At 42.1% G+C, this 25,791-nt stretch overlaps 1 protein-coding gene across 1 annotated transcript in view; it reads right to left on the bottom strand.

Annotated features, from left to right (window-relative positions):
* The window catches only part of PLCL2 (phospholipase C like 2), a 216,024-nt gene that overhangs the window by 64,090 nt on the left and 126,143 nt on the right, over nucleotides 1–25,791 (bottom strand). Inside the window, exon 4 of the mRNA XM_044294066.1 lies at nucleotides 18,129–18,332. Coding sequence (XP_044150001.1) covers nucleotides 18,129–18,332 — 204 coding nt within the window. The remainder of the gene's footprint in view (nucleotides 1–18,128; nucleotides 18,333–25,791) is intronic.

The raw sequence follows: 25,791 nt of genomic DNA, 5'->3' as shown, positions 1-25,791 counted from the left end.
TTTCAGGCCGATAATTTATACCGATATTCTGTGCATTTTCATTTTTGAAAAAAACCTAAAAATTCCTACACAAATCTGCTGAAAATGAACATGTTTATTGTTAACGTGTAGATTTTTTGGGGTAAATTTTTCTTTTTATTTATACTTAATATTTTGGCGTTTGTGTTATTTTTTATTATTTTTTTTACTAACTTTTAGCCCCCTTAGGGGCTAGAATGCTTGTCCTATTCACCCTGATAGAGCTCTATCAGGGTGAATAGGACCTCACACACTCCCTGCTGCTCTGTGCACACAGCAGCTAGGAGCTGACCATGGCAGTCAGGGCTTTAGTAGCGTACTGGCTGCCATGGTAACTGATCGGAGCCCCAGGATTACACTGCTGGGGCTCCGATCAAAAGCTGCCACTGCACCACCAATGAGGAGGGGACCCTGTGGCCACTGCCACCAATGATTAATACTGGGGGGCTTGGGTGGGGGGGGGGTGCACTGCGCCACCAATGAAGATAACTCGCCCATTAATTCATATACAGGAGGCGGGTGCTGGCTGAGGGGTTAACTACCGCAGATCGCTGCTACTTGTCATAGAGGTCGGGAGATGGCTATGTGATTCTGCAGCCAGCACCCGCCTCCTGTTGAATGAATGAGTGAGTCAACATCATTTATTTTATATTATAATGTTGCAACTTTGGGGGACATGAGGGGGGTGCACACAGGAGGACGTGGGGGGAATATGGTGGGATACTGTGTGACACAGTGGGGGGGCAATTTATTATGGGAGGGATGGCAATGTGGGGGACACTGCAGTGTGGGGGACACTACTGTGTGGGGGGACACTACTGTGTGGGGGGACACTACTGTGTGGGAGGCAGCGTGGGGGAAATTACTGTGTGGGGGGCAGCGTGGGGGACACTACTGTGTGGGGGGCAGCGTGGGGGGACACTACTGTGTGGGGGAAATTACTGTATGGAGGACACTACTGTGTGGGGGGCAGCGTGGGGGACACTACTGTGTGGGGGGCAGCGTGGGGGACACTACTGTGTGGGGGGCAGCGTGGGGGGACACTACTGTGTGGGGGAAATTACTGTATGGAGGACACTACTGTGTGGGGGGCAGCGTGGGGGACACTACTGTGTGGGGGGCAGTATGGGGGAAATTACTATATGGGGGCAGCATTGGGGCCTTGCTATTAAGGAGGCACTGTAGGGGCCATTCTATTATTTCTGGGGACACTATACAGGGATTATTACCTGGAGCACAATATATGGTGTTATTATTACTGGGGGCACTCTAGGGGACATTATAACTGCTGTAGACACTATAGGGACATTTGGGGTAATTTATCAAACTGGTGTAAAGTAGAACTGGCTTAGTTGCCCATAGCAACCAATCAGATTCCAGCTTTCATATTTGACAGGTCTTTTGGAAATCCAGTTCTACTTTACACCAGTTTGATAAAGGACTCCAATTATGTCTATTAGGGTCACAATTTTTTAAGCAGTATAGTACCTGGGGCATTGGGGGGCACAACGGGCACAGTATTGGGGGTGACAGCAGGATGACACTGTGGGGACACCAGGATGGGGAGGTTGATGGAAAAATTGAGAAATCTAACATGTCTGTGTTACAAACTCTGTAGAGACGAGATGCGGCTGAAAGAATTTAATTTGGGGGGGGGGGGGGCAGAGAAATGACCCGCCCCGGGTGCCAAACACCCTCGGCACACCACTGCTGGTATGTCTTCAGCCTTATTAACTTCATTGTTATGTTTTGGGGTTTCATGATTGGATTAAACTGTGCAAATACTTGTGGTTTTAGGAAGAACTCCCTGTTTAAAAAAAAAAAAAAAAAAGGAGGACGGATTGTCTGTAGTTGTCCCAAACTGCGAAATCATATAAAATGTAACACTGTAAGAAATGGAGATTTCAGGCTTTCCATTGTAGACCTCAACTGAAGAACATTTTCACTTCCACAAATTCCCGCTTATTTCGGCCAGCACAGCAATGTTTCAGAAGAAAACATATGCTCATGTGTCTCTCCCCTCGAGTGAAAATGGCATTAATTAAAGGTAACGCTCCATTTTTGATTACCTCTGGCTATATAGTCTTTAGTATTTATTTCGTAGTCCCTTGTATTTCAGCTTATTTCTATTCTATGCAGCACAATAATCCCTACATGGAAATGGTCAACCAGTAGGTAAGTTGTTGTTGACAGATCTAATTATGCTAGGCATACTGATTAAAGCTGGGATCACATACATTAGTTGAAGGGCATTTCGGATAAACCCCTCCACATTACTGGATTTGCGAAGGGAAGCATACTTACCTGCTCCTCGCCACTGGGTTCTGGTTCCTTTGGTCCCTACTGGCTCACATGGCCGCTGCGCCAATGACAGGCTTCAGTGGTGAAACGGCCCCCTATACGTCACATGATGCATTGGGGACACGTGGCTTCATCAGTGGAGATTGGAGCACAGCAGCAGTAGCAGGAGGCCAGAATGTAACAGCGGGAAGCAGGCAAGTAGGCTTCCTCTGCAGTACTGGCAACATGGGAGGAGGGTCTGGCCTAAAGGGACCAAAAGGTGGACAACCCCATTAAGTTTGTATTGAATGAAGCTTGATTCGCTTAACACTAGTTGGTAGCAACCGCCTCTGCAGCTGACACAGGGAACCAAGTCTGAAACAGCACCGTCCAGTGGCCGTGCTGGGTTACTGCAGCTCATCTCCTATTCACACAGTGGTGCTATGTTTCTGGCTCCATTTTCTATGTTAGCTCTGCTGCTGGCAGCCAGGGGCGGACTGGCCATACACCCTACAGAGAAATTTCCAGATGGGTCGATGCTCAGGGGGCCACCCAAGCCCTCCATACGCCACCGGCCAGGTACATCATGATCTGAATGCTGGGAGCATTAGGTACTTATGCACCTGACCAGCGGCCACAGATGCCCTCAGGACAGTGATACAGTTGAATACTGCAGCGAGGTGGCAGTACTTTGTGTGGCACTGTGGTATTTGGTTCTGCTCGGGCGGAATTTAGTGCTGCACTAAGGTACTGCTGGTCCCACCTACTTTCGTTGTCCCTGCCTACTTGTGTTTGCCTAAATTCTGTCAATCTGGATCTGCCTACTACATGAGGCCACTTTTAGGTTTTTGTTCCAGGGCCTCTTTAAGTTCTCAATCTGCAGCTGCTTTCCTCTCCTGCAAACAGCTGATGAGTGGGGGTGTCCCCCCCCCCTCCCCCATCGACCCTATACTGGTGACCAATTCATCTATATCTATAACCTGGAAGACATCTTTACGGTATTAAGTCAATCAGGTCTGCAGCCCATTCCCATCAGCAGATAAATGCAATCAAAGAAAGTAGGTAGAAGACAGCAGAAATGGTAATGAAGTTTAGGTTTTCATTTGCCGACTACAGAAAGTGAAGCTCAAACGTGGAAATTCATTGTATTTACTGTAAAAATGAGCAGGAAATATTCAGCAATTATTAATTCTGTGACGATCTGAAAGAACAAACGACTCTTCATTTAGAACAATTATGTAAAACAGATGCTAATGTACATCTGCAATTACCGGGACAAAGACAAGAAGATTTCCATTCAGATTTCCCCTGAAAGAAAACAATTGAAAAACGTAACAAAAGTCATGGAAAACAAAGCTCACTGCAGAAATATACCCCTCCCCAAATATTCTCCTCTTTCAATGTGTAACACTGAATCACAATGGATTTTATTAGTCATTTACTGATCAACATAAAAAAAAAAAAAAACACTCTTTAATCTCAAAGTGACAAAAAGTCTCCGCAAAGTAATCTACGGTACATTTATTGTCATTAGGAGTCTACTTTCACACTGGCGTTTTGGCTTTCCGTTTGTGAGATCCGTTCAGGGCTCTCACAATCGGTCCAAAACGGGGCAGTTTTGCCCTAATGCATTCTGAATGGAAAAGGATCCGCTCAGAATGCATCAGTTTGCCTCCGTTCAGTCTCCATTCTTCTCTGGAGACGGACACCAAAACGCTGCTTGCAGCGTTTTGGTGTCCGTCTGATGAAACTGAGTTGAACTGATCCGTCCTGGCACACAATGCAAGTCAATGGGGACGGATCCGTTTTCACTGACACAATCTGGCACAATAGAAAACGGATCCGTCCACCATTGACTTTCAATGGTGTTCAAGACGGCTCCATCTTGGCTATTGTTAAAGATAATACAAACGGATCGGTTCTGACCGGATGCAGACGGTTGTATTATCTGAACGGATCCGTCCATGACGGATCCGCACAAAACGCAAGTGTGAAAGTAGCCTTAAAAACACAATGAAAGTATTCACCCAATATTTGATAAGGGACGCTTCTGAAGCAATGATAGCCTTGTATCTGTATAGAGAGGATCATATTTGCAGATGAGCTCCTTGCATTTTTCTATAATATTTTTACTTTTAGTGCAAAACATTTTTCCATTCCAATCAGTTCTTCTTAAAAGGAACAATTCTTTTTGTTCCGCATCCGATCTGCATTTCTTTTTTGGACTGGATGAGGAACCAGTCATTTCTACGAGGCCAGAAAAAATGCGCGCAGCACACGGTGTGGATACGGTAAGCAAACGGATGTCTTCTGTGAGCTTTCCACACCTGTATGTTTGTTCCGCAATAGACACAGTATGTCCTATTTTCCTATTCTTGGCCGCAAATGCAGGCCACGGACCCACTGAAGTCAATGGGTCAAAAAAACAAAACAAAAAAATAACGTATTCAAGCTAAAGCTGAAGTGCAGCCATATCCTCCCTCCGGGAAGCTCAGGCTGCTGGACCAATAACCAAGGAAGCAGGAGAAACTGGGACGTGGCAGCGGCGGGAGCAAGATAAGACAATCTTCACTGATTCAGCAAATCGTTTTATTTGGAGAAGTTCAAGTAACGCGTTTCGGGTCCGAATAAGCTTTTTGTTGCTGAATCAGGGACGATTGGTCTCATCTGTCTGTCCTAAGAAGTAGTAGAAAACAAAATGCAGCAGCGGCGCGACCAAGGTAAGACATTCAAAGTGGAGATGTTTGGCCATAATACACAGTGCTATGTTTGCTGAAAACCAAACCGCATACCACCACAAACACCTCATGCCAACAGTCAAGCACAGTGTTGGAGGGGTGACGATTGGCCTTTGGCCATGTTTTGCAGCCTTAGGACCGGGGCACCTTGCAGTCATTGAGTTGACAATGAACTCTTCTGTATACCAATTTATTCTAGAGTCAAGTGTAAGGCCATCTATCCAACAGCTAAAGCTTGAACTAAACTGGGTCGTGCATCAGGCCAACGATCCAAGGCACACCAGCAAATCTACAACAGAATGGCTGAAAAAGAAAATAATTGGTTTCAGGGGATCAGTCTGCAATAAAGAAGTGATCAATACTTGGCTAACGGCATACTGCGGCTCTGGTTGGGACCTATTTACACGGCTGCAGCAGTGACACGATGTTGACAACCCAAGACTACTGCAGCCAATCAATGTCCTCTACAGTGCACCAGTGAGGCCAATGATTGGCTGCAAAAGGGAAAAAACGCTTTTATGGCTCCTTTACATGAGAAGTCTCATTCCAAATAATTGGTTCTGCTGATGACCCGATGTACAAGCAAACGCTCATTGATGCGGATACCAAAATCACCAAGATTGTCCTGTGTACAGTGCCTAAAAACAAAGATTCTCGTTTCTCTACATGAATATCTGCCCATGTGAAAGGATCCTCCTGTTGCTTTCTACAGAACTACAGAATAAAAAATAAAACTAGTAAAATACAAAAAATAAATAAAAAGCTGACCCTTAAATAATTTAAATCAACTCTTCATAATACTCCTCATGGCGCTTTTGATAATACGTGTTAATACGTCTCCAAAGTTCACATGATGCCGACAGATATTTGCCGTGCATTTCAAGTAACACCCAGCAGTTCTGTTTTCAATCAGCTCTCATTTTCTTCTTTGCTTTAACAAGGGAGGAGAGGTCAATTACACTTCATTATAAACTGACTTATCCTGTCTGCAGCAAAACCTCAGCCAGTCTGTAATGAGGTTATTATTGATCTCTGCCTTGTTAGTAGATTCTCTTATTGCACGCTGCCCTACAACATGGCATTCAAAGCTGTAAATAGGATTATAAAGTGTTATGTATAATTATACAAGATAGACCAAGGATGCCCAACCTGCGGCCCTCCAGTTGTTGCAAAACTACAACTCCCAGCATGCCCGGACAGCTCACAGCTATCAGCCTACAGCAGGGCATGGTGGGAGTTGTAGTTTTACAACAGCTGGAGGGACGCAGGTTGAGCGACCCTGAGATAGACGAACGGACAGAGAGACCAATCAGTCATAAGGCTGGGGCTACACTGCGTCAAGTCTTAAAAAAGTTACGCAACCAAAAACATTTGTGCGATATGTCTGCAATGCAACTAGCGCAGGCATCTCAAACTGCGGCCCTCCAGCTGTTGCAAAACTACAACTCCCACAATGCCCTGCTGTAGGCTGATACCTGTAGGCTGTCCGGGCATGCTGGGAGTTGTAGTTTTGCAACAGCTAGAGGGCCGCAGTTTGAGATCCCTGGACTAGCGTAAAGGGGTTTTCCTCTGGAAAGGTCAACAGTATCTGACTGGTGGGGGTTCGAGACCCGGGACCCCCGGCGATCAGCTATTTGAGAGGGAAGGCAGTGGTACTCAAAACAGCACTGTGGCCTTCTCTCTGCTTTGCCTAGGCCATGCAACGTCATGTTTATCGGTCACATGGTCTAGGCGCAGCTCAGCCCCACTGAAGTGAATGGGGCTGAGCTGCAATATACGTCGCTGTACAATGCATGGCGCTGTGCTTGGTGAGCTGAGAGAAGGTGTCGGTGCCTCTTCAAACAGCTAATCGGAGGGGGTCCGAAGTGTCAGACTCGCACCAATCAGATACTGATGCGCTATCCATAGGATAGGTCACTAGTTAAAAAAATATTAAAAAAATCTTTTTAAAGCTATGATTTTACTGTAAAAAAGATGCAGGTAAGGGTACTTTCACACTTGCGGCAGAGAATTCCGGTAGGCAGTTCCGTCGCCAGAACTGCCTGCCAGATCCGGCAATCCGGACGCAAACTAATGGCATTTGTCAGACGGATTCGGATGCGGATCAGTCTGAAAAATGCATTGAAATACTTGATCAGTTTCTCCGGTGTCATCCAGAAAAATGGATCCGGTATTTTTTTTGTGTGCATTTTTAAAGGTCTGCGCATGCGCAGATCGGAAAGCCAGATCCGTTTTGCCGGAACACTTACCCTAATGCCGGATCCGGCACTAATACACTTCAATGTAAATTAATGCCGGATCCAGCAAGTGTTCAGAATTTTTGGCCGGAGAGAAAACTGCAGCATGCTGCAGTATTTTCTCCATCCAAAAAACGTAAGAGGGACTGAACTGATGAATCCAGAACGGAATACTCTCCATTTAGAATTCATTAGGATAAAACTGATCAGTTTTTTTTCCGGTATTGAGCTCCTGTGACGGAACTAAAAAGCGGAAAACGCTAGTGTGAAAGCACCCTAAGACGCAGTCACACACCACTCGCATTGTGGTCTATGAAGGAAAAGTCGTGTGCGACTTGCCACTAAAAATCCAACATTGTTAGATTTTTGGGACAATTACATTGCAGTAGGTCACATCGCAATTTTCATGTTGTGTTACACGTCTTCGCAAAACGGCAGGTCTTGTGTTCCAGGTATGCAGTGTTTAAGGACGCCCTATTTCACCTTAAAGACTTGGCCATTTTTTGCAAATCTGACCAGTGTCACTTTAGGTGCTGATAACTTTAAAACGCTTTGACTTATCTAGGCCATTATGAGATTGTTTTTTCATCACATATTGTACTTCATGACACTGGTAAAATGATGTAAAAAACATTAATTTTTATTTATAAAAAAAATACCAAATTTATCAAAAATTTGTAAAAAGTGTCAAATTTTCAAGTTTCAATTTCTCTACTTCTATAATACATAGTAATAACTCCAAAAATAGTTATTACTTTACATTGCCCATATGTCTACTTTATGTTTGGATCATTTTGGGAATGATATTTTATTTTTGGGGGCTGTAACAAGGCTTACAAGTTTAGAAGCAAATCTTGAAATTTTTCAGAAATTTTCAAAAACCCAATTTTTAGGGACCAGTTCAGGTCTGAATTCACTTTGCGAGGCTTACATAATAGAAACCACCCATTCTATAAACTACACCCCTCAAGGTATTCAAAACTGATTTTACAAACTTTGTTAACCCTTTAGGTGTTCCACAAGAATTCATGGAAAATAGAGATACAATTTCAAAATTTCACTTTTTTGGCAAATTTTCCATTTTTATCAATTTTTCCCAGTAACAAAGCAAGGGTTAACAGCTAAACAAAACTCAATATTTATTGTCCTTATTCTGTAGTTTACAGAAACACCCCATATGTGGTCGTAAACTGCTGTACGGGCACACGGCAGGGCGCAGAAGGAATGGAATGCCATATGGTTTTTGGAAGGCAGATTTTGCTGGACAGTTTTTGACACCATGTCCCATTTGAAGCCCCCCTGATGCACCCCTAGAGTAGAAACTCCAAAAAAGTGGCCCCATTTTAGAAACTACGGGATAGGGTGGCAGTATTGTTGGTACTAGTTTAGGGTACATATGATTTTTGGTTGCTCTATATTACACAGGTAGATCATGTGATATTTTTATAGACCAGGTTTTCACGGATGCGGCGATACCTAATTTGTATCTTTTTTTTTAATGCAAGTTTTACACAATTATTTCTTTTTAAAATAAAAAAAATAATGTTTTAGTGTTTTCATAGTCTGAGAGACATAATTTTTTGAGTTTTTGGGTAGGGTATGATTTTTGCGGGATGAAATGACTGTTTTATTGGCACTATTTTGGTGTGTGTATGACTTTGATCGCTTGCTATTACACTTTTTGTGATCTAAGGTGACAAAAAAATGGCTTTTTTTTACACTTTTTTTTTTTACGGTAATAACCTGAGGGGTTAGGTCATGTGATATTTTTATAGAGCAAGTTATTACGGACGCTGCGATACATAAATAAAAAAAAAAGGATACATATTAGGTATCGCAGCGTCATATGCACCCCAAAATAGTGCCAATCAAACAGTCTTCTATTCCCGCAAAAATCATACCCTACCCAAGGAAATCGCCCAAAAACTGAAAAAATTATGGCTCTCAGACTATGGAAACACTAAAACATGATTTTTTTTAGTTTAAAGAAGAAATCATTGTGTAAACTTACATACATAAAAAAAAGGATACATATTAGGTAAGTTTTACACAATGATTTCTTTTTTGAAGCAAAAAAAAATCATGTTTTAGTGTTTCCATAGTCTGAGAGCCATAATTTTTTCAGTTTTTGGACGATTATCTTAGGTAGGGTCTCATTTTTTGCGGGCTGAAATGACCGTTTGATTGGCACTATTTTGGGGTGCATATGACATTTTGATCGCTTGCTATTACACTTTTTATGATGTAAGGTGACAAAAAATTGTTTATTTAGCACAGTTTTTATTTTTTATTTTTGACGGTGTTCATCTGAGGGGTTAGGTCATGTGATATTTTTATGCAAGTTTTACACAATAATATAGTTTTTCAAACATCAAAAAAATTATGTTTTAGTCCTCTTTCAAACGGGTGAGTATTCCGCGCGGATGCGATGCGCGAGTTGAACGCATTGCACCCACACTGAATCCCGACCCATTCATTTCTATGGGGCTGTTCACATGAGCGGTGATTTTCAAACATCACTTGTGCGTTGCGTGAAAATCGCAGCATGCTCTATATTCTGCGTTTTTCATATAACGCAGGTCCCATAGAAATGAATGGGGTTGGGTGAAAATCGCAAGCATCCGCAAGCAAGTGCGGATGTGGTGCGGTTTTCACGTACGGTTGCTAGGAGACGATCGGGATGGAGACCCGATCATTATTATTTTCCCTTATAACATGGTTATAAGGGAAAATAATAGCATTCTGAATACAGACTGCATAGTAAAATAGCGCTGGAGGGGTAAAAAAAAAACATATAATTAAAATTTAACTCACCTTAATCCACTTGATCACACAGCCGGCATCTCCTTCTGTCTTCATTTTAGCTGTGTCCAGTAACACAGTGGTGATGTCACTCCGGTCATTACATGGTCCATCACATGATCCATCAACATGGTAAAAGATCATGTGATGGATCATGTGATGACCGGAGTGACGTCACCACAGGTCCTGTTACTGCACACAGCTAAGATGAAGACAGAAGGAGATGCCGGCTGCGCGATCAAGTGGATTAAGGTGAGTTAAATTATTATTTTTAACCCCTCCAGCGCTATATTACTATGCATTCTGTATTCAGAATGCTATTATTTTCCCTTATGTTGGGTACCAAACATGCGCGATTTTTCTCACGCGAGTGCAAAACGCATTACAATGTTTTGGAAAAATCGCGCGTGTTCCCGCAACGCACCCGCACATTTTCCTGCAACGCCCGTGTGAAAGAGGCCTTAGTGTCTCCATATTCTGAGAGCCATAGTTTTTTCTGTTTTTGGGCGATTATCCTAGGTAGGGTCTCATTTTTTGCGGGATGAGATGACGGTTTGATTGGCACTATTTTGGGGTGCATATGACTTTTTGACAAAAAAAATGGTTTATTTAGCACAGTTTTTACTTGAAACTAAATTTTTTTTGGGGGGGGAAACTTTATTTTTTCAACTTTTTATTTACTTTATTTTTTGTCCCACTTTGGGACTTCAACTTTTGGGGGTCTAATCCCTTTACAATGCATTCCAATACTTCTGTATTTGAATGCATTGGCTGTATGAGTAATACTGTGTGTATTACTCATACAGCTTCCGGCCTGTGAGATCCAGGGGGCTGGATCTCACAGGCTCGTCACTGGAAGGCAGCGCGAGTACGTCCTAAATTTAAAATTTAGTACCGGTACGTCCTAAATTTAAAATTACATTGCGGTGGGGGTAAATCGGAACAGGATGTCCGCTGAAATCAATCAGCGGACATCCTGTCACAACGCCGGTAAATTTAATTTTTACCTTATCCGGCAGGGGGCGGTGCCATCGGGTCCCCATGCGGCTGTAGGGGGGACCCGATGGCACCGCCGCCCGCCGGATAAGGTAAAAATTGAATTGACCGGCGTTGTGACAGGATGTCCGCTGAATGATTTCAGCGGACATCCTGTTCCGATTTACCCCCGCCGCAATGTAATTTTAAATTTAGGACGTACCGGTATGCCCTGGGTCCTTAAGGACTCGGCAAACATGGTGTACCGGTACGTCCTAAGTCCTTAAGGGGTTAATACCTTCCAAAAGTGATCTAAGGAAGGTGAACTGGAGATGGGTTCCTGGTCTGCCAAGGTTCATTGATGCATATGGGGAGTGAAAGCTAAACTATCTGGTCTGATCCCACAAAAGAACTACTGTAGCAAAAACTGCTGAAAAAGTTACTTCTGGTTATGATAGAAAGGGGTAAGAAAATACCATGCATCACAACTTGCTGTTTATGGGGCTGAATAGCTGCAGACTGGTCTGAGGGCCAGTGTTGTCCACCACCAAGAGTATCCATAATCAAGGGCACACCTAGTCTTCCTGCTGCCTGAGGCGAAAACTGAAACGGCGCCCCCCCCCATGCCAATTTCTTAAAGGGAGTCTGTCACCACATTTGACCATATTAGACAGATCCTATAGCGTTATATGTGCCACCCAGCAGTTAAAAACGGTACCTTTATTGCATATAACCGAGTCTTCTTTCTGCCAAAAATGAACTTTGAAGATTGTGTAAACGAGCCCTCTCAAGTGCCCAGGGCGGTGTCTCAATCTTCCGAGCCCAAGACCGGACCTCCCTAACGGCTCATAACCCTGCCCTCCTTGTGCCTGTGCCCGCCCGTTTACTCCCCTCCCCTTTTCCATTGCGGCTGCGCGGACAAATTCGTAGCCGGCGCATGCGCAGTAGGTATTGCGATGCCCTGCCAGGACCGGGCATCGCATTGCGCATGCGCCAGCTACGAGACTCGTAGCTGGCGCATGCGCAATGCGATGCCCGGTCCTGGCAGGGCATCGCAATACCTACTGCGCATGCGCCGGCTACGAATTTGTCCGCGCAGCCGCAATGGAAAAGGCGAGGGGAGGGGAGTAAACGGGCGGGCACAGGCACAAGGAGGGCAGGGTTATGAGCCGTTAGGGAGGTCCGGTCTTGGGCTCGGAAGATTGAGACACCGCCCTGGGCACTTGAGAGGGCTCGTTTACACAATCTTCAAAGTTCATTTTTGGCAGAAAGAAGACTCGGTTATATGCAACAAAGGTACCGTTTTTAACTGCTGGGTGGCACATATAACGCTATAGGATCTGTCTAATATGGTCAAATGTGGTGACAGACTCCCTTTAACCTAACCCCTTTACCACAATGAAAACACTCATTGCCTATGGCCCCTTCCACTACCCCCCTCTTGCCCCTACCTGGTACTGCCTGAGGCGATCGCCTCACCTGGCCTCATTGGTGGTGCACCCCTGTCCATAATGGGCACATGAGTATCATAATTGGACAATGAAGTAATGGAAGAAGGTTTCCTGGTCTCATGAATCATATTTTGTTTTATATGATGTGAACCTGAAGAAGAGATAGCACAAGGATATGAGAAAGGCAAGCTGGCAGTAGCAGAGTCAAGCTATGGGTGATGGTCCACGAGGAAATTTTAGGTCCTTGCTTACATGAAGTTATTTTGCCATGCGCCTTCAATCTTAACATTGTTGCAGAACAAATACATCCCTTCATGATAACACTATTCCCTTATGATACTGGTCCTTTTAGTAGGGTAATGCACTCTGCAAAAAATGTTCAGGAATGGTTTGAGGAACATGAAAAAAAGAGTTCTTTTATAAAGAGATCTTTATCTGAACATCTGTGGAATGTGCTGAAAAAAGTTTGATCTATTGAAAACCCACCTTACAATACTTAAAACAGTCACTCTACTGCCACACAATTTCATTTTATTTAATAGAGAATAGTCTAACAAACAAAATTCTAAATCACTTTATTAAAAAATCTGCCTGCATCCACCTGGAAAAACCACTAGGGGTCTCACTTCCACCTGATTTGCAGTCCACTGCCTGTTGTCAGGCAAGATCTGCCCCTAGTAACAGAGACTCAGAATATGGTCCAAAGGAAACAGGGGGCATGTGAGGGCAAGCTGAGCTAATGAACCTGAAAAAAGTACCACTTCTACACAGATTTTGAAGATTATAGGAGTTTCCTATGTGTCTGTGTGATTTCCCGCTCCATATTTGCTCTGGGACCTCTGGAGGTGAAAACAGTGCTTGGTATATTCCACAGAAGGGAGAAACCCCCTGCTTCTGAGTGAAATACATCTAGCTGTGCAGCTGAAATAGGGAATACTATGGCTGAAAAAGACATTAGGGAAGCCCCCAAAAGACCTGTTACTTCACAGTTATGATTGTACAAAGAAGCACAGCATTTTTTTATGAAAACTAAGGTATGCATTAGGCTACTTTCACATGTGCACTTTAGTTTCCGGTTTTGAGATACGGCAGAGGATCTCAAAACCGGGCCAAAACTGTTTAGTTTAATTCAACACATTAGGATGCATCCGTTCCGTTAGGATGCTGTTGTGTTAAATCAAAATGGGACAAACAGATTCAGTCACTAAATACGATGTAAGTCAATGGGTGACGGATCCGTTTTTTTAGGATCTGAAAAAAATGGATCTGGAACCATTGACTTACATTGTTTTTAGTGACGGATCTGGTTAGTTCTGTTTCGATGAACGGACACAAAACCACAGCTTGCAGCAGTTTTGTGTCTGGCTACAAAATGGAATGCTGCCGGAACAGAATGCATACTGATGCATCCTGAACTAAGCATAACCTATTCACAATACATTGGCTCTAAACTGAACCGTTTTGGCCTGGTTTTGAGATCCTATGCCGGATCTCAAAACTGGAATGCCAAAACGCTGATGTGAAAGACGCCTTAAAGAAATATTTCCATGTTAAAAAGTGAAGACCTATTGCAAGGATATGCAATATTGTCTATGGGACTCTGACATCGAGACCCTCACAGATCAAGAGAATGAACGTTCGTCACATGAATGGAGCTGTGCTGCATATAGATGTGCGAGTCCCCAAAGGCCTTTCCTCTAAACATTAAACTATTTAAATAGCTTTTCTTAGGAATCAGAATATATACAAGAATAGAATCCATCAGAGAAAAAAACATGATGATTGTTATATCGCTAAGTAAAGTCAAAAAAGAAAGAAGACATAAATTACTTTTCAAGGAAAGATCTGGACTAGATCGCACAAAATTAGAGTAATTAAATTTTATACATCTACAGTATAAGGGCTCATTCAGACAACCAAATCTGTTTTGCGGTGCGTACATTGTGGATCTCCAAAACACGGATACCAGCCGTGTGCGTTCCCCATTTTGAACGGCCAGTAGTATGACAGAATCTATCTTTTTTTGCGGGGCCATGGTATGGAAGTACAGATGCATAATTTGCGGCCCCATTGAAATGAATGGGTCCATTCCGCCAAATTGCGGAACGGATGCGGACACAAATATACGGCTGTCTGAATGAGCCCTAACAGTAAAACACGGTCCACAGAGAAAAGCAGATTACTCACCGAGTCTGTATAACTTGTTACATGACTGAAACAATATGTGCCAGACATCTAGACTAACAAATAATCTCAGATTCTGGCAATCTCTGCCTTCCCCTGCCACCCGGGATTGTATTTAAAAAAAAAAAAAGGGTTTTCTTTTTTGAACCATATTAGGGAATAAGGATAAATGGCTTTGGGTACAGAACATAATTCTTGTAACTTGATCACTTATATCTTTTTACATTTTACATCTGTAATAATGTGGATTTTGGTCAACGTGCGGAAGATTAACACATTTTGCATAGTAAAAGTTTCCCATTAGCGAGTTATTTAAAATAATGTATTTGGCTCACATCCATTTATTTGCCCAATTTGCGTCCAATGCTGGAACATTTTACACAGGGAGTGGAGGCAGTAATAATACAGGGAATCCGAAGTTTGCTCTGGTGACCTAAGGACTCTAATTACAACACTGTGTATCACACTGAACTTTTCAGTCTCTTAAACAAACACAATGAACTCTTAAATAGTTTACTATTCAAACAAATGTCTCTGCACTTCTAACACTCTCACTGCTGGCCTCATGTCAGTCATACCGGAATACAATACAAGAGTCAACATGGGCTTTCAAATATTAACCTCATATCCATTCCATTTTTACATTTCAGTTTCAACTTGGCCATGAAAAGACAGATAGAACAACTATTCTAATCATGACTTTACGGATTCCATAAAATATTTGGGAACTGAAGTAATTCTCTAAAATACTGTCGGTGATCACTCGCTACTATAGGTGTGAAAATCTAGAACGGTAACCACGGGAATGCAAACCTCTCCACTGCATTGAGTTCTCATTAGTACATCATAGATCCTATTCTATAGCCTACAGCCCAACCACAGACCTTAGTCTACCATTAATGATGGTTTATAGCTTGCTAATGGAAACAGCACATATCCAGGGAGTCCGTGATCTCCCTAGTTGGCCTGCTCTGTTTTCAGAAGCCTCCATCAGCTACTGTAAGGTTTCTATTAAGAATAATGATGTCATTACTTAATATTTTATGTACAGAACTTCAAAATGGCCATACTCATATATAATTTTATCACAGGGAGGGTGATGACATTAGCAAGCTTGGCTTAAAGGGGTTTTCTTGTTATAATGATTTTCAGTGACTTCCTGTAGGCACTGCATCTAGACTGTAGTCACAGCTCTGGCCTTACTGATGGAGCTAAAAACAGTCAAGGAACACAAATCTGAAGAAAATAAATAGCAGGGTACCACATAAATTACACATTATTTTTGATTTCCTAACTGGATTGTAGCATTAGCATTATTTACATTAATAAATATCAAAGGGGTTGGCTCATCTAAGACATTGATGGCACATCGCTAGGATATGCCATCAACTTTAGATATGTGTGGTTCCCACCTCTGGGATCTACCGTACTCCTATGTCCAAAGTGGCGTGCCCTGAAGTGAAAAGGGATCAGCCGGGTATGCATGGCCACCCTCCATTCACCGCTATGGGAGTTCCGAAACTAGCACAGTGCCGACTCAGTTGTCTCCCAAAGCAGTGAATGGAGCGGTAGCCTAGCGTGCGCTCTCCATTCACCTCTATGGGACTTAAGAAAACAGCCAAGTTCTTTTGCTCTATTTCACTTATGGAACCCTGTTCTATAAGATTGGAGCGGGTTCCAGAGGTTTAACCCACGCCTATCTGGCATTGATGGCATATTCTAGGGATATGCCATCAATGTCTGATATGGGAATACTCCTTTAATTCAGGGGTGTAACTACCATAGTGGCAGACTATGCGGCTACTATGGGGCCCAGGGCAAGAGGGGGTCCAACTGGGATCATCCCCTCTTCAACTGGGGGTGAAAACTTGGTCAGGACTCTACCCTCTGAAGGAACCACTTTTAGCAAATGAGACAGTGGAATAAATGGGCCATTAAAAGGGGTTTAGGCGGAAACCCTTCTGTCCTGTGTGGGGGCCTGGTTGGATTCTCGCTATGGGGCCCTTACTTCTCTATGTACGCCACTGCCTTAATTTAATATGAAAGGGATATACCATGGGGAATACTCTATACAGTCACATCCAGGATAATATGTGTCCCAATAGAAATGATCACATAGGCAAGAATAAAGCTTCTGCAGAGCATAGCGCTCAGTTCTGTTCACACTTGCATCACTGTCCATTAGGTAGGAGTCAGATCTTCATTGTAACACAGTGACTTGTCCTATATTCTCATTAGATGAGCTGCAGTCAGAGCCTTTTCTATGCTGTATAGGTAAACACAGGATTACGTCTCTCCCTCCCCCACCCCACCACTTACCGGTAACTCGTCTACGATAAAAATCAAAAGATCTCCATATGAACAAATGTTGTTAATCCTGTTACCCATTACAATACCAAGTAATATTACAGTGGAACCCATCTAGTAGTGGCTTTATCATCTTGTGTAGGGCCCAATAACTGTCGGATCGCAAACTATCCTGTCCAACTCTGAAAAAACCTATATACAAGAAGGCCCGACAAGTGGAAAACTATGATCCAAAAATGACTCCTGAGTTTTAGGGACAGCAATGGCAATATCCTTCTGTATAATACAGTAAGCTGGAATCTACAAGACTGTACCTAGTAAAGAGGACCTCCGATAAAAGCTGGATTTACTTACAGTTCTGTAATCATTTGTTAGAGTCAAGTAGACATTTAGTTCACCCCATCAGCTGAATATGTTTAAAGGGGTATTCCCATATTATAAAGTGATGTCATACCACCATACTTGCCAACTTTCTGGAATGCAGTGGGGTCCACTGATGTGAAAGGAGAAGAGCCGTATGAAGCCACATTGGACTTCATGGAATTTCTTTTGGGCATGGATAAGCCCTTTTCAAAGGCCAAACTCCGTTTCCAGCATAGGCCACACCTATTTTGTAATTCATCATGCCACCTCAGAGCACATAAGGGCACCGGTGATAAGACAGAGATTTGGCAGCCTTTTCAGGAATCCAGAGGGTCTACCCATTTCCAGGAGACTCTAGAATATTCCAGAAGATTTGGAAAGATATGCCATCACGGCAGGATCAACGGGGATCCGATCTCTAGGACTCCCACCAAATCGCGAAAATAAAAAGGCAGTGTCCCCTCTAAATTTCTCCTTGCACACAAGCACTCTTGGCTACCTGGTAGTGCAGGGAACTGCGGCATGGCCCCATTCCCCTGAATGTAGATGGCTGGGCACCATCTTGCAGTAAAAAAACTATGAGGGGATTGCAGAGGTAAAGTAGCAATGCTGACCTTTCACTGTCAGGATCGGTGGTGGAAAAACTTCCTTATGCGTACAAGACCCTATGCACTTCAATAAGGTTTACCATTATGGCTTTTTACATATGGCCACGCTGAGGATGAAAAATCAGTCTATACGTAAAAATACATGATTATGACAAAAATACTTACACAGTCATATGCTGTTAAAATCTTTTTCATGACCTCTGGGACGGTACCTTGTAGCTCCATGGTGGGATACTGATCAGTAAGATTCATGACAACAACTGGAGTGTTCTCCGGTCCAGCTAGGCGAGTAGACAGAGCCATGATGCACTGCATGAGGTTAGCTACAGGAGAAAGTCCACACAGCTCTTTAAAGGAAACAACAGCATTCTGCATATATAAAAAGAAAAAAAAGGACGAAGATTAGTGTAAAGTACATATCTACTGCCACTATGATCTACATATGCAAACATTCAAATTATCCATAGGTTTCAAGAAAGAGACAACATTTTTTTCCAGCCCATTATAAATCTTCTGGATACCCTGGAAGCTCAAGTTGGGTACTGCCTATTTGCCCACATTCATAATATAACATTCACCTGGAAGAGAAGTAGCAGCTTAGCAATGAAAAGTCAATAATCACTGACAAGCTAGTATGTCCAAGGGGATTAATTCGATATCCTAAATTGGATTGTAGAGTCAATACTCATTTAATGCAGTAGTGTCTCAACAGCAAACTGTACTGGCCAAACACAAACTGCTCTATTTCCGAGAACATGACTGCCTCTAGGACATGTAAAACGAAATGTTTAACTAATTGGCAATAGAGCTGCTCTTAGAGAAATGGAGCAGAAGTCAATTAGAGTTAGAAAGGTTGAAAGGAGAAAGCATTAAAAGTACATGAGACCTCAGCCCACAATAAACAAACTTTGAAGGATGATTTAGTTCTGGAATGCGGAAAGGGTCATGGACAGGAAGTCATTGGTGGCAACAATGTGGGTGGCAAGCAACCAACAAAGTAGAACCTTTCTTTATTATACAGTATTAAAAGCAAAAACTATTTCTCAAACTGGTCGTCGTGGGTGACCTGAATATTTTATGGATTCGGATAATCAGATCCAAAGATGCCCATAAATAATAAAGGTGGCCTGTAGAAAAAAAGCAGCAATCTATAAGCATATCGAGCATCCACTGAATGGCTACTCCACTGTGTAGACCAGTGCTTCTCAAACTGTAAAGCAGGTCTCACTGGTGAGGGACCCAGTTGTTGGTGAGGTGCAGCTGGGGGGCAGTTTTGAAAAAAGTGATCATATGCTGAAAAAGCTTTCTGTGGCTTCAGAAATCTAATATAACATTATATAACTATATGACTTCATTTTTGGCTCAGCATACAAATGAAAGATACATCCTGAGGCTTGTTTTACTGTTTGGCAAGAACATTGACCATTGGTGAGGACCAAGAATTAATGTGTTCTGGTTGTTGGAACCCCTAAATAAAAAGATTGAGAAGTCCTGATGCAAAACATTCTTATGAGACATTCTTTTAGTACTTCTAGTAGTATTTCTACAATGAAAAAGTAAAAAAAAAAAAAATATCAATAAACATATTAACCACCTCAGCCCCCCTAGCTTAAACCCCCTTAATGACCAGACCACTTTTTACAATTCTGCACTACACTATTTTCACGGTTTATTGCTCGGTCATACAACTTACCACCCAAATGAATTTTACCTCCTTTTCTTCTCACTATTAGAGCTTTCATTTGGTGGTATTTTATTGCTGCTGACATTTTAACTTTTTTTTTATATTAATCGAAATTTTTGCAAAAAAAGTCATTTTTCACTTTCAGTTGTAACATTTTTCAATTAAAACTACATTTCTATATACATTTTTCTCTAAATTTATTGTTCTACATGTCTTTGATAAAAAAAAATGCAATAAGTGTATATTTATTGGTTTGGGTAATAGTTATAGCGTTTACAAACTATGGTGCAAAAATGTGAATTTCCGCATTTTGAAGCAGCTCTGACTTTCTGAGCACCTGTCATGTTTCCTGAGGTTCTACAATGCCCAGACAGTAGAAACACCCCACAAATGACCCCATTTCGGAAAGTAGACACCCTAAGGTATTCGCTGATGGGCATAGTGAGTTCATGGAAGTTTTTATTTTTTGTCACAAGTTAGCAGAAAATGATGATTTTTTTATTTTTTTTACAAAGTCTCATATTCCACTAACTTGTGACAAAAATTTTTTTTTTTACATGAACTAACCATACCCCTCACGGAATACCTTGGGGTGTCTTACTTCCAAAATGGGGTCACATGTGGGGTATTTATACTGCCCTGGCATTTTAGGGGCCCTAAAGCGCGAGAAGTAGTTTGGAATCCAAATTCGTAAAAATGCCCTGTGAAATCCTGAAAGTACTCATTGGAAATTGGGCCCCTTTGCGCATCTTGGCTGCAAAAATGTGTCACACATGTGGTATCGCCGTACTCAGAAGAAGTAGGGCAATGTGTTTTGGGGTGTATTTTTACATATACCCATGCTGGGCATCTAAAAGACAACTTTTCCCATTTTTTTTTTATACAAAGTTGTCATTTGACAGAGATATTTCTCTCACCCAGCATGGGTATATGTAAAAATACACGCCAAAACACATTGCCCTACTTCTTCAGAGTACGGCGATACCACATGTGTGACACTTTTTTGCAGCCAAGATGCGCAAAGGGGCCCAAATTCCAATGAGTACCTTTTAGGAGGGCATTTTTAGGCATTTGGATTCCAGACTTCTTCTCACGCTTTAGGGCCCCTAAGATGCCAGGGCAGTATAAATACCCCACAAGTGACCCCATTTTGGAAAGAAGACACCCCAAGGTATTCCGTGAGGGGCATGGCGAGTTCCTTTGTTTGGCACAAGTTAGCGGAAAATGATTTTGTAAGAGAAAAAATAAATAAAATAATCATTTTCCCCTAACTTGTGCCAAAAAAAAAAAATATATGCCCCTCACGGAATACCTTGGGGTGTCTTCTTTGTCTTCTTTCCAAAATGGGGTCACTTGTGGGCTATTTATACTGCCCTGGCATCTTAGGGGCCCTAAAGCGTGAGAAGAAGTCTGGAATATAAATGTTTAAAAAATTTTACGCATTTTCACTCTGTGAGGGGTTTGGTGAGTTCATGTGAGATTTTATTTTTTGTCACAAGTTAGTGGAATATGAGACTTTGTAAGAAAAAACAAAAAAAACAATTCCCTCTAACTTGTGCAAAAAAAAATAAAAAATCTTCTATGAACTCGCCATGCCCCTCAAAAGTTAACTTTTTATAGCGCCGCAGCAATTTTACGGTGTTTTTGCAGTGATCAGAAAAAAATAATTCTGTCACTGCAGTGGGGCGGACTGAACGCAAGTGTGCGCACAAGATCGGGCCTGATAGGGCGAACACCGCGTTTTTTGTAGCCTATAGAACATGTCCTATTCTTGTCCGCAACTGCGGACAAGAATAGGACATGTTCTATTCTTTTTTCTATATAGTTCTGGCAATATAGTTCTGGCAATGTGCAGATCCGCAAAATTCGGAAAGCACATTGCCGGTGTCCGTGTTTTGCAGATCCGCGGTGTCCGTGTTTTGCGGATCTGCAAAACACATACGGACATCTGAATGGAGCCTTACAGGGGGGTGATCAATGACGGGGGTGATCAGGCAGTCTATATGGGGTGATCACCCCCCTGTCATTGATCACCCCCCTGTAAGGCTCTATTCGGACATCCGTATGTGTTTTGTGGATCCATGGATCCGCAAAACAGATACGGACGTCTGAATGGAACCTGACAGGGGGGTGATCAATGACAGGGGGGTGATCAGGGAGTCTATATGGGTTGATCAGGGGTTAATAAGTGACAGGGGGTGGGGGGTGTAGTGTAGTGGTGTTTGGTGCTACTTACAGAGCTACCTGTGTCCTCTGGTGGACGATCCAAGCAAAAGGGACCAACAGAGGACCAGGTAGCAGGTATACCAGACACTGTTAACAAAACAGCGTTTGACATACCTTTCAAGGGTTAAAAAAATCGCATCTACAGCCTGCCAGCGAATGATCGCTGCTGGCAGGCTGTAGATGCACTCGTTTACCTGCCGTTTCCTGTGAAAGCGCGCTCCTGTGTGCGCACGTTCACAGGAAATCTTGCGTCTCGCGAGATGACGCGCCGGCGCGTTGAAGAGGAATAAACCAGCCGCCTCCGGACCGCAATCCTGCGTTAGGCGGTCCGGAGGCAGTTAATAAAATAAGCTTATGGAGAAATATGACCGATGGATTATAGTATTCTGGAAAAAACAGGTTGTACAGAAGAGTAACCACATATTTACAGTAATGTGCACAAGTTTTAGGCAGGTGGGGAAAAATGCTGCAGAGTAAGATTGCTTAATAGTTTAAATTTAAATGTATTCTGCAGCAGAACAACAACCCCAAACATACAGCCAATGTCATAAGAACTATATTTAGCGTAAAGAATAACAAGGAGTCCTGGAAGTGATGATATGGCTCCACAGAGCCCTGATCTCCACATCATCCAGTCAGTCTGGAATTAGATGAAGAGACCAAAGTATTTGAGCAAGCCTACATTCACAAAAAATCTGTGCTTAGTTTTCCAAGATACTTGGAATAACCTTATTGCAGAGTTCCTTCAAATACTGTGTGCGAGTGCAACTAGAAGAATTGATGCCATTTTGATGGCAAAGGGTGGTTACAGCAAATATTGATTGGATTTAGATTCTCTTTTGTTCTTTCTTGCATTTTGATAATTGGTAAAAATAAACTATTAACACTTCTATTTTCAAAAGCATTCTTACTTTGCAGCATTTTCCCTACACCTGCCTAAACCTTTTGTACAGTACTGTGTATACTGCATTCTTCGATGATCAGTTAGTAGATATGACCATTGGAGATGGTGTACCTAATGGCGCCAACCTTTTCAAATTATTCTGCATTTTATTGACTTTCAATGACCTTTTTGGAGCTGCATAACACTATCCTGGCTCAGATTCTGATGAAAAAAATATATAGGTAAATTATTAATGAGCAGAGGTCACCCAATAACCTGTGCATCTTATTTTTGAGCATTTACTGACTGGCACATATTGAGGCTGCCACTCTTCTCACTTAAATTTTTAACTCCCACAAATATTTGTATTCTCTGACCTGCTAGAAAGGTACACGATGTAATCTGTAGTGAATGTAATCTTCTGGTCAGTGACTGTATTTGTGAGTTATAACCTACATTATGATCCTCAGCTGTGTCACATAACCAACTCTCTGATCTCTAACTGACACAGGACAGGAAGCCAGTTACTTCTCCATTCATTCCTATGAGATTGACATTGAGGGTGCCATAGAAATACATAGAGAAACTGACTTCCTGTCCACACATAAGATGCTGTGTTATTTGGAAAGTCTGATTGTTGGTCACATGACACAGCTGAGAAGCAGAAGGGAGGGGATAGCTCACAAACACAGACACTGATAAGAAGATAACATTCACTACAGATTACATCATGTACCTTTCTAGCAGGTCAGAAAGTTGTTGTTTTTTTGTTTGTTTGCGGGAGTTCTTCTTTAACTATAACATATAGCCATTATATTTACAAGGAAGAATTGGCCATTTTAGGCCTTGAATATAAGTAATCTACAGTACAGCCTTAATAACATATACTAATAAGGTAAGGAATTTGGATATAACTAGCCATAAAGAATTCCTACTTGACAGAGTCCTCACCAGCAGTGTAGGGTTGACAGAACAGAAAAAAAACAACAAGTTGTTAATGTCACTCCTCTGTAATATATGGAGTGGATGGGTGGGGGCTTCTCCTGCTCTTATTCAACATGAGAGCATGGTTTTTAACAAGCCCTAATTATACATTTTATGGACTCTTATTAAAAGTCTTCTGTTATCAAAATATTATGTTTCACAAAATATTTTTGGGTATTTATTAGGGTGACTGGGTTGTGTGTGAAATCTAAGTATCTAGTAGGGGCTTTGTGCGGATATACACTATGATCATGCTTGAGAGCCATATGATTATTGCAAATGTAAGAAAGGTAGAGAGTGGCCAAAAGTACATACAAAAACCTGTAGGTCTACAGAAAAAATTTGATCATCAAATAATATAGTGCATAGTGGTAATCACAGCGATATTCCAGCTTTAGACATTTATGATATGTTCAAATGATATGCTGTACATGTCTGACAGATGTAGACCCTTTTTGAGCGACCTGAACCTATCTCAAGAACAGGGCTTCTAACCTGGTTAGGCATTCACTTGCATTTCATTTTCAGGTTTTCTATGTTCACTTTTAAGAAGGTCATCCAAGTATAGTAACTCAATAGAATTTCATGGAGTTCACGGCCACTTCTGCATGAACACTGAACTTGAATAAGGTGGCCGGTGGCGATTTTACCAGACGTGGAGGGGTCAGGGGACCCCTGTTATGGAGATGCAGGTCCCAGACATGAGACCCAGAACTATCAGACATTTATATACACAAAGTGGTGCCTCAGGAATAATCAGATGTTAATACATGACTAAACAGCTTCAACATCTTGTTGACACTTGATTGTCTTGGCATGTGACATCACATGTACTGCTAAACAATGGTGAACATGACTGGCCATCTCTGAACTTACCTACAAGATCCACCCCTTAGACTTGTGCAAAATGAAAGGGTCATCTAGCTTTCACAAAACTTTCGATAGGTCCTAGCAACATATCAAAGGTTTTGATCAGTGGCGGTCTGAGCGCCAAGACCCCCACCGATTGCTAGAAGGAGGAGAGAAAAGTGCTCACATAGCGCACTCTCTCCTTGCTGCAGGAGAGGAATCAGGATGGACTCAATAGGAAGATTATTGGCTTATCTTGCTTCAGTCTCCTGCAGCAAGGAGAGGGTGAGCTATGTGAGCACTTCTCTCTCCTCCTTCTAGCAATAGGTGGGTCTCAGTGATCAAAAACCTTTGCCATGTCACTTTGACATATCAACTGTTTTTTGAAAGCTAAGTGACCCCTTAAGAACATTAAACAAAACTATAACACAATGTTATACTGAAATAGGCAAATAATACAATGTAACTTCTCAAGTAATGTTCTATAAGCTAACACTGATTCTGAACACACAGTAACTGAACCATTTTAGTATTTTAAGCAGTCAATCATATTTAAGAAAAAGCAGCAAATAATTAAGGCTAGGAACAGTCTGAACACAGTGACATAGTTCTGAAGGAGAACACAAGGAGAATTGAGCTGGATGCATTTCAAAACTGTAGCTAAGGGCATGTTCACATCTGCGTTGGGGGCTCTGTTCAGGGCTTCAATCACAGATTTTATCAAAAATAGCGGAGAGAAAAGTGCTGCACTTTTCTGCCTGCTAAAAAATAATAATAATGTTCTCCCAAACGGAAACCGAATGGATTTCATTATAGTGAATGGGATCTGTTTGGCTCCATTCCTGTCAGTTATGTGCCGAATAATGGAGCAGAACAACAGAAATAAAGAATGCTGATGTGAAAGAGCCCTAACCAGTACATATTACTGTCATACACAATTTAGACACTCTTGCTAAGCTTTAATATGTCCTTTAGGCAGGGACTGCAATAACATAAAAGAAGCCCAAAAAAAAAAAAAAAAAAAAAAAAGAAAAACCCCCAAACATAAAAATGATAAACACATCCTGTATGATATGACAGATATGGGGATGTACATGGCCATAATTAAAACACTAACAGCACTCTCAAGGCACTAAATGCAATATCTATATATAAACTAATACCACATTTGAAATGATAAATGTGAGATTCTGAACAAATAT

The sequence above is a fragment of the Bufo gargarizans genome, chromosome 5 (assembly GCF_014858855.1).
Source record: "Bufo gargarizans isolate SCDJY-AF-19 chromosome 5, ASM1485885v1, whole genome shotgun sequence".
Lineage (NCBI taxonomy): Eukaryota > Metazoa > Chordata > Amphibia > Anura > Bufonidae > Bufo > Bufo gargarizans.
Note: the sequence above shows the minus strand (reverse complement) of the source record. Positions and strands in the feature narration are given on the sequence as shown.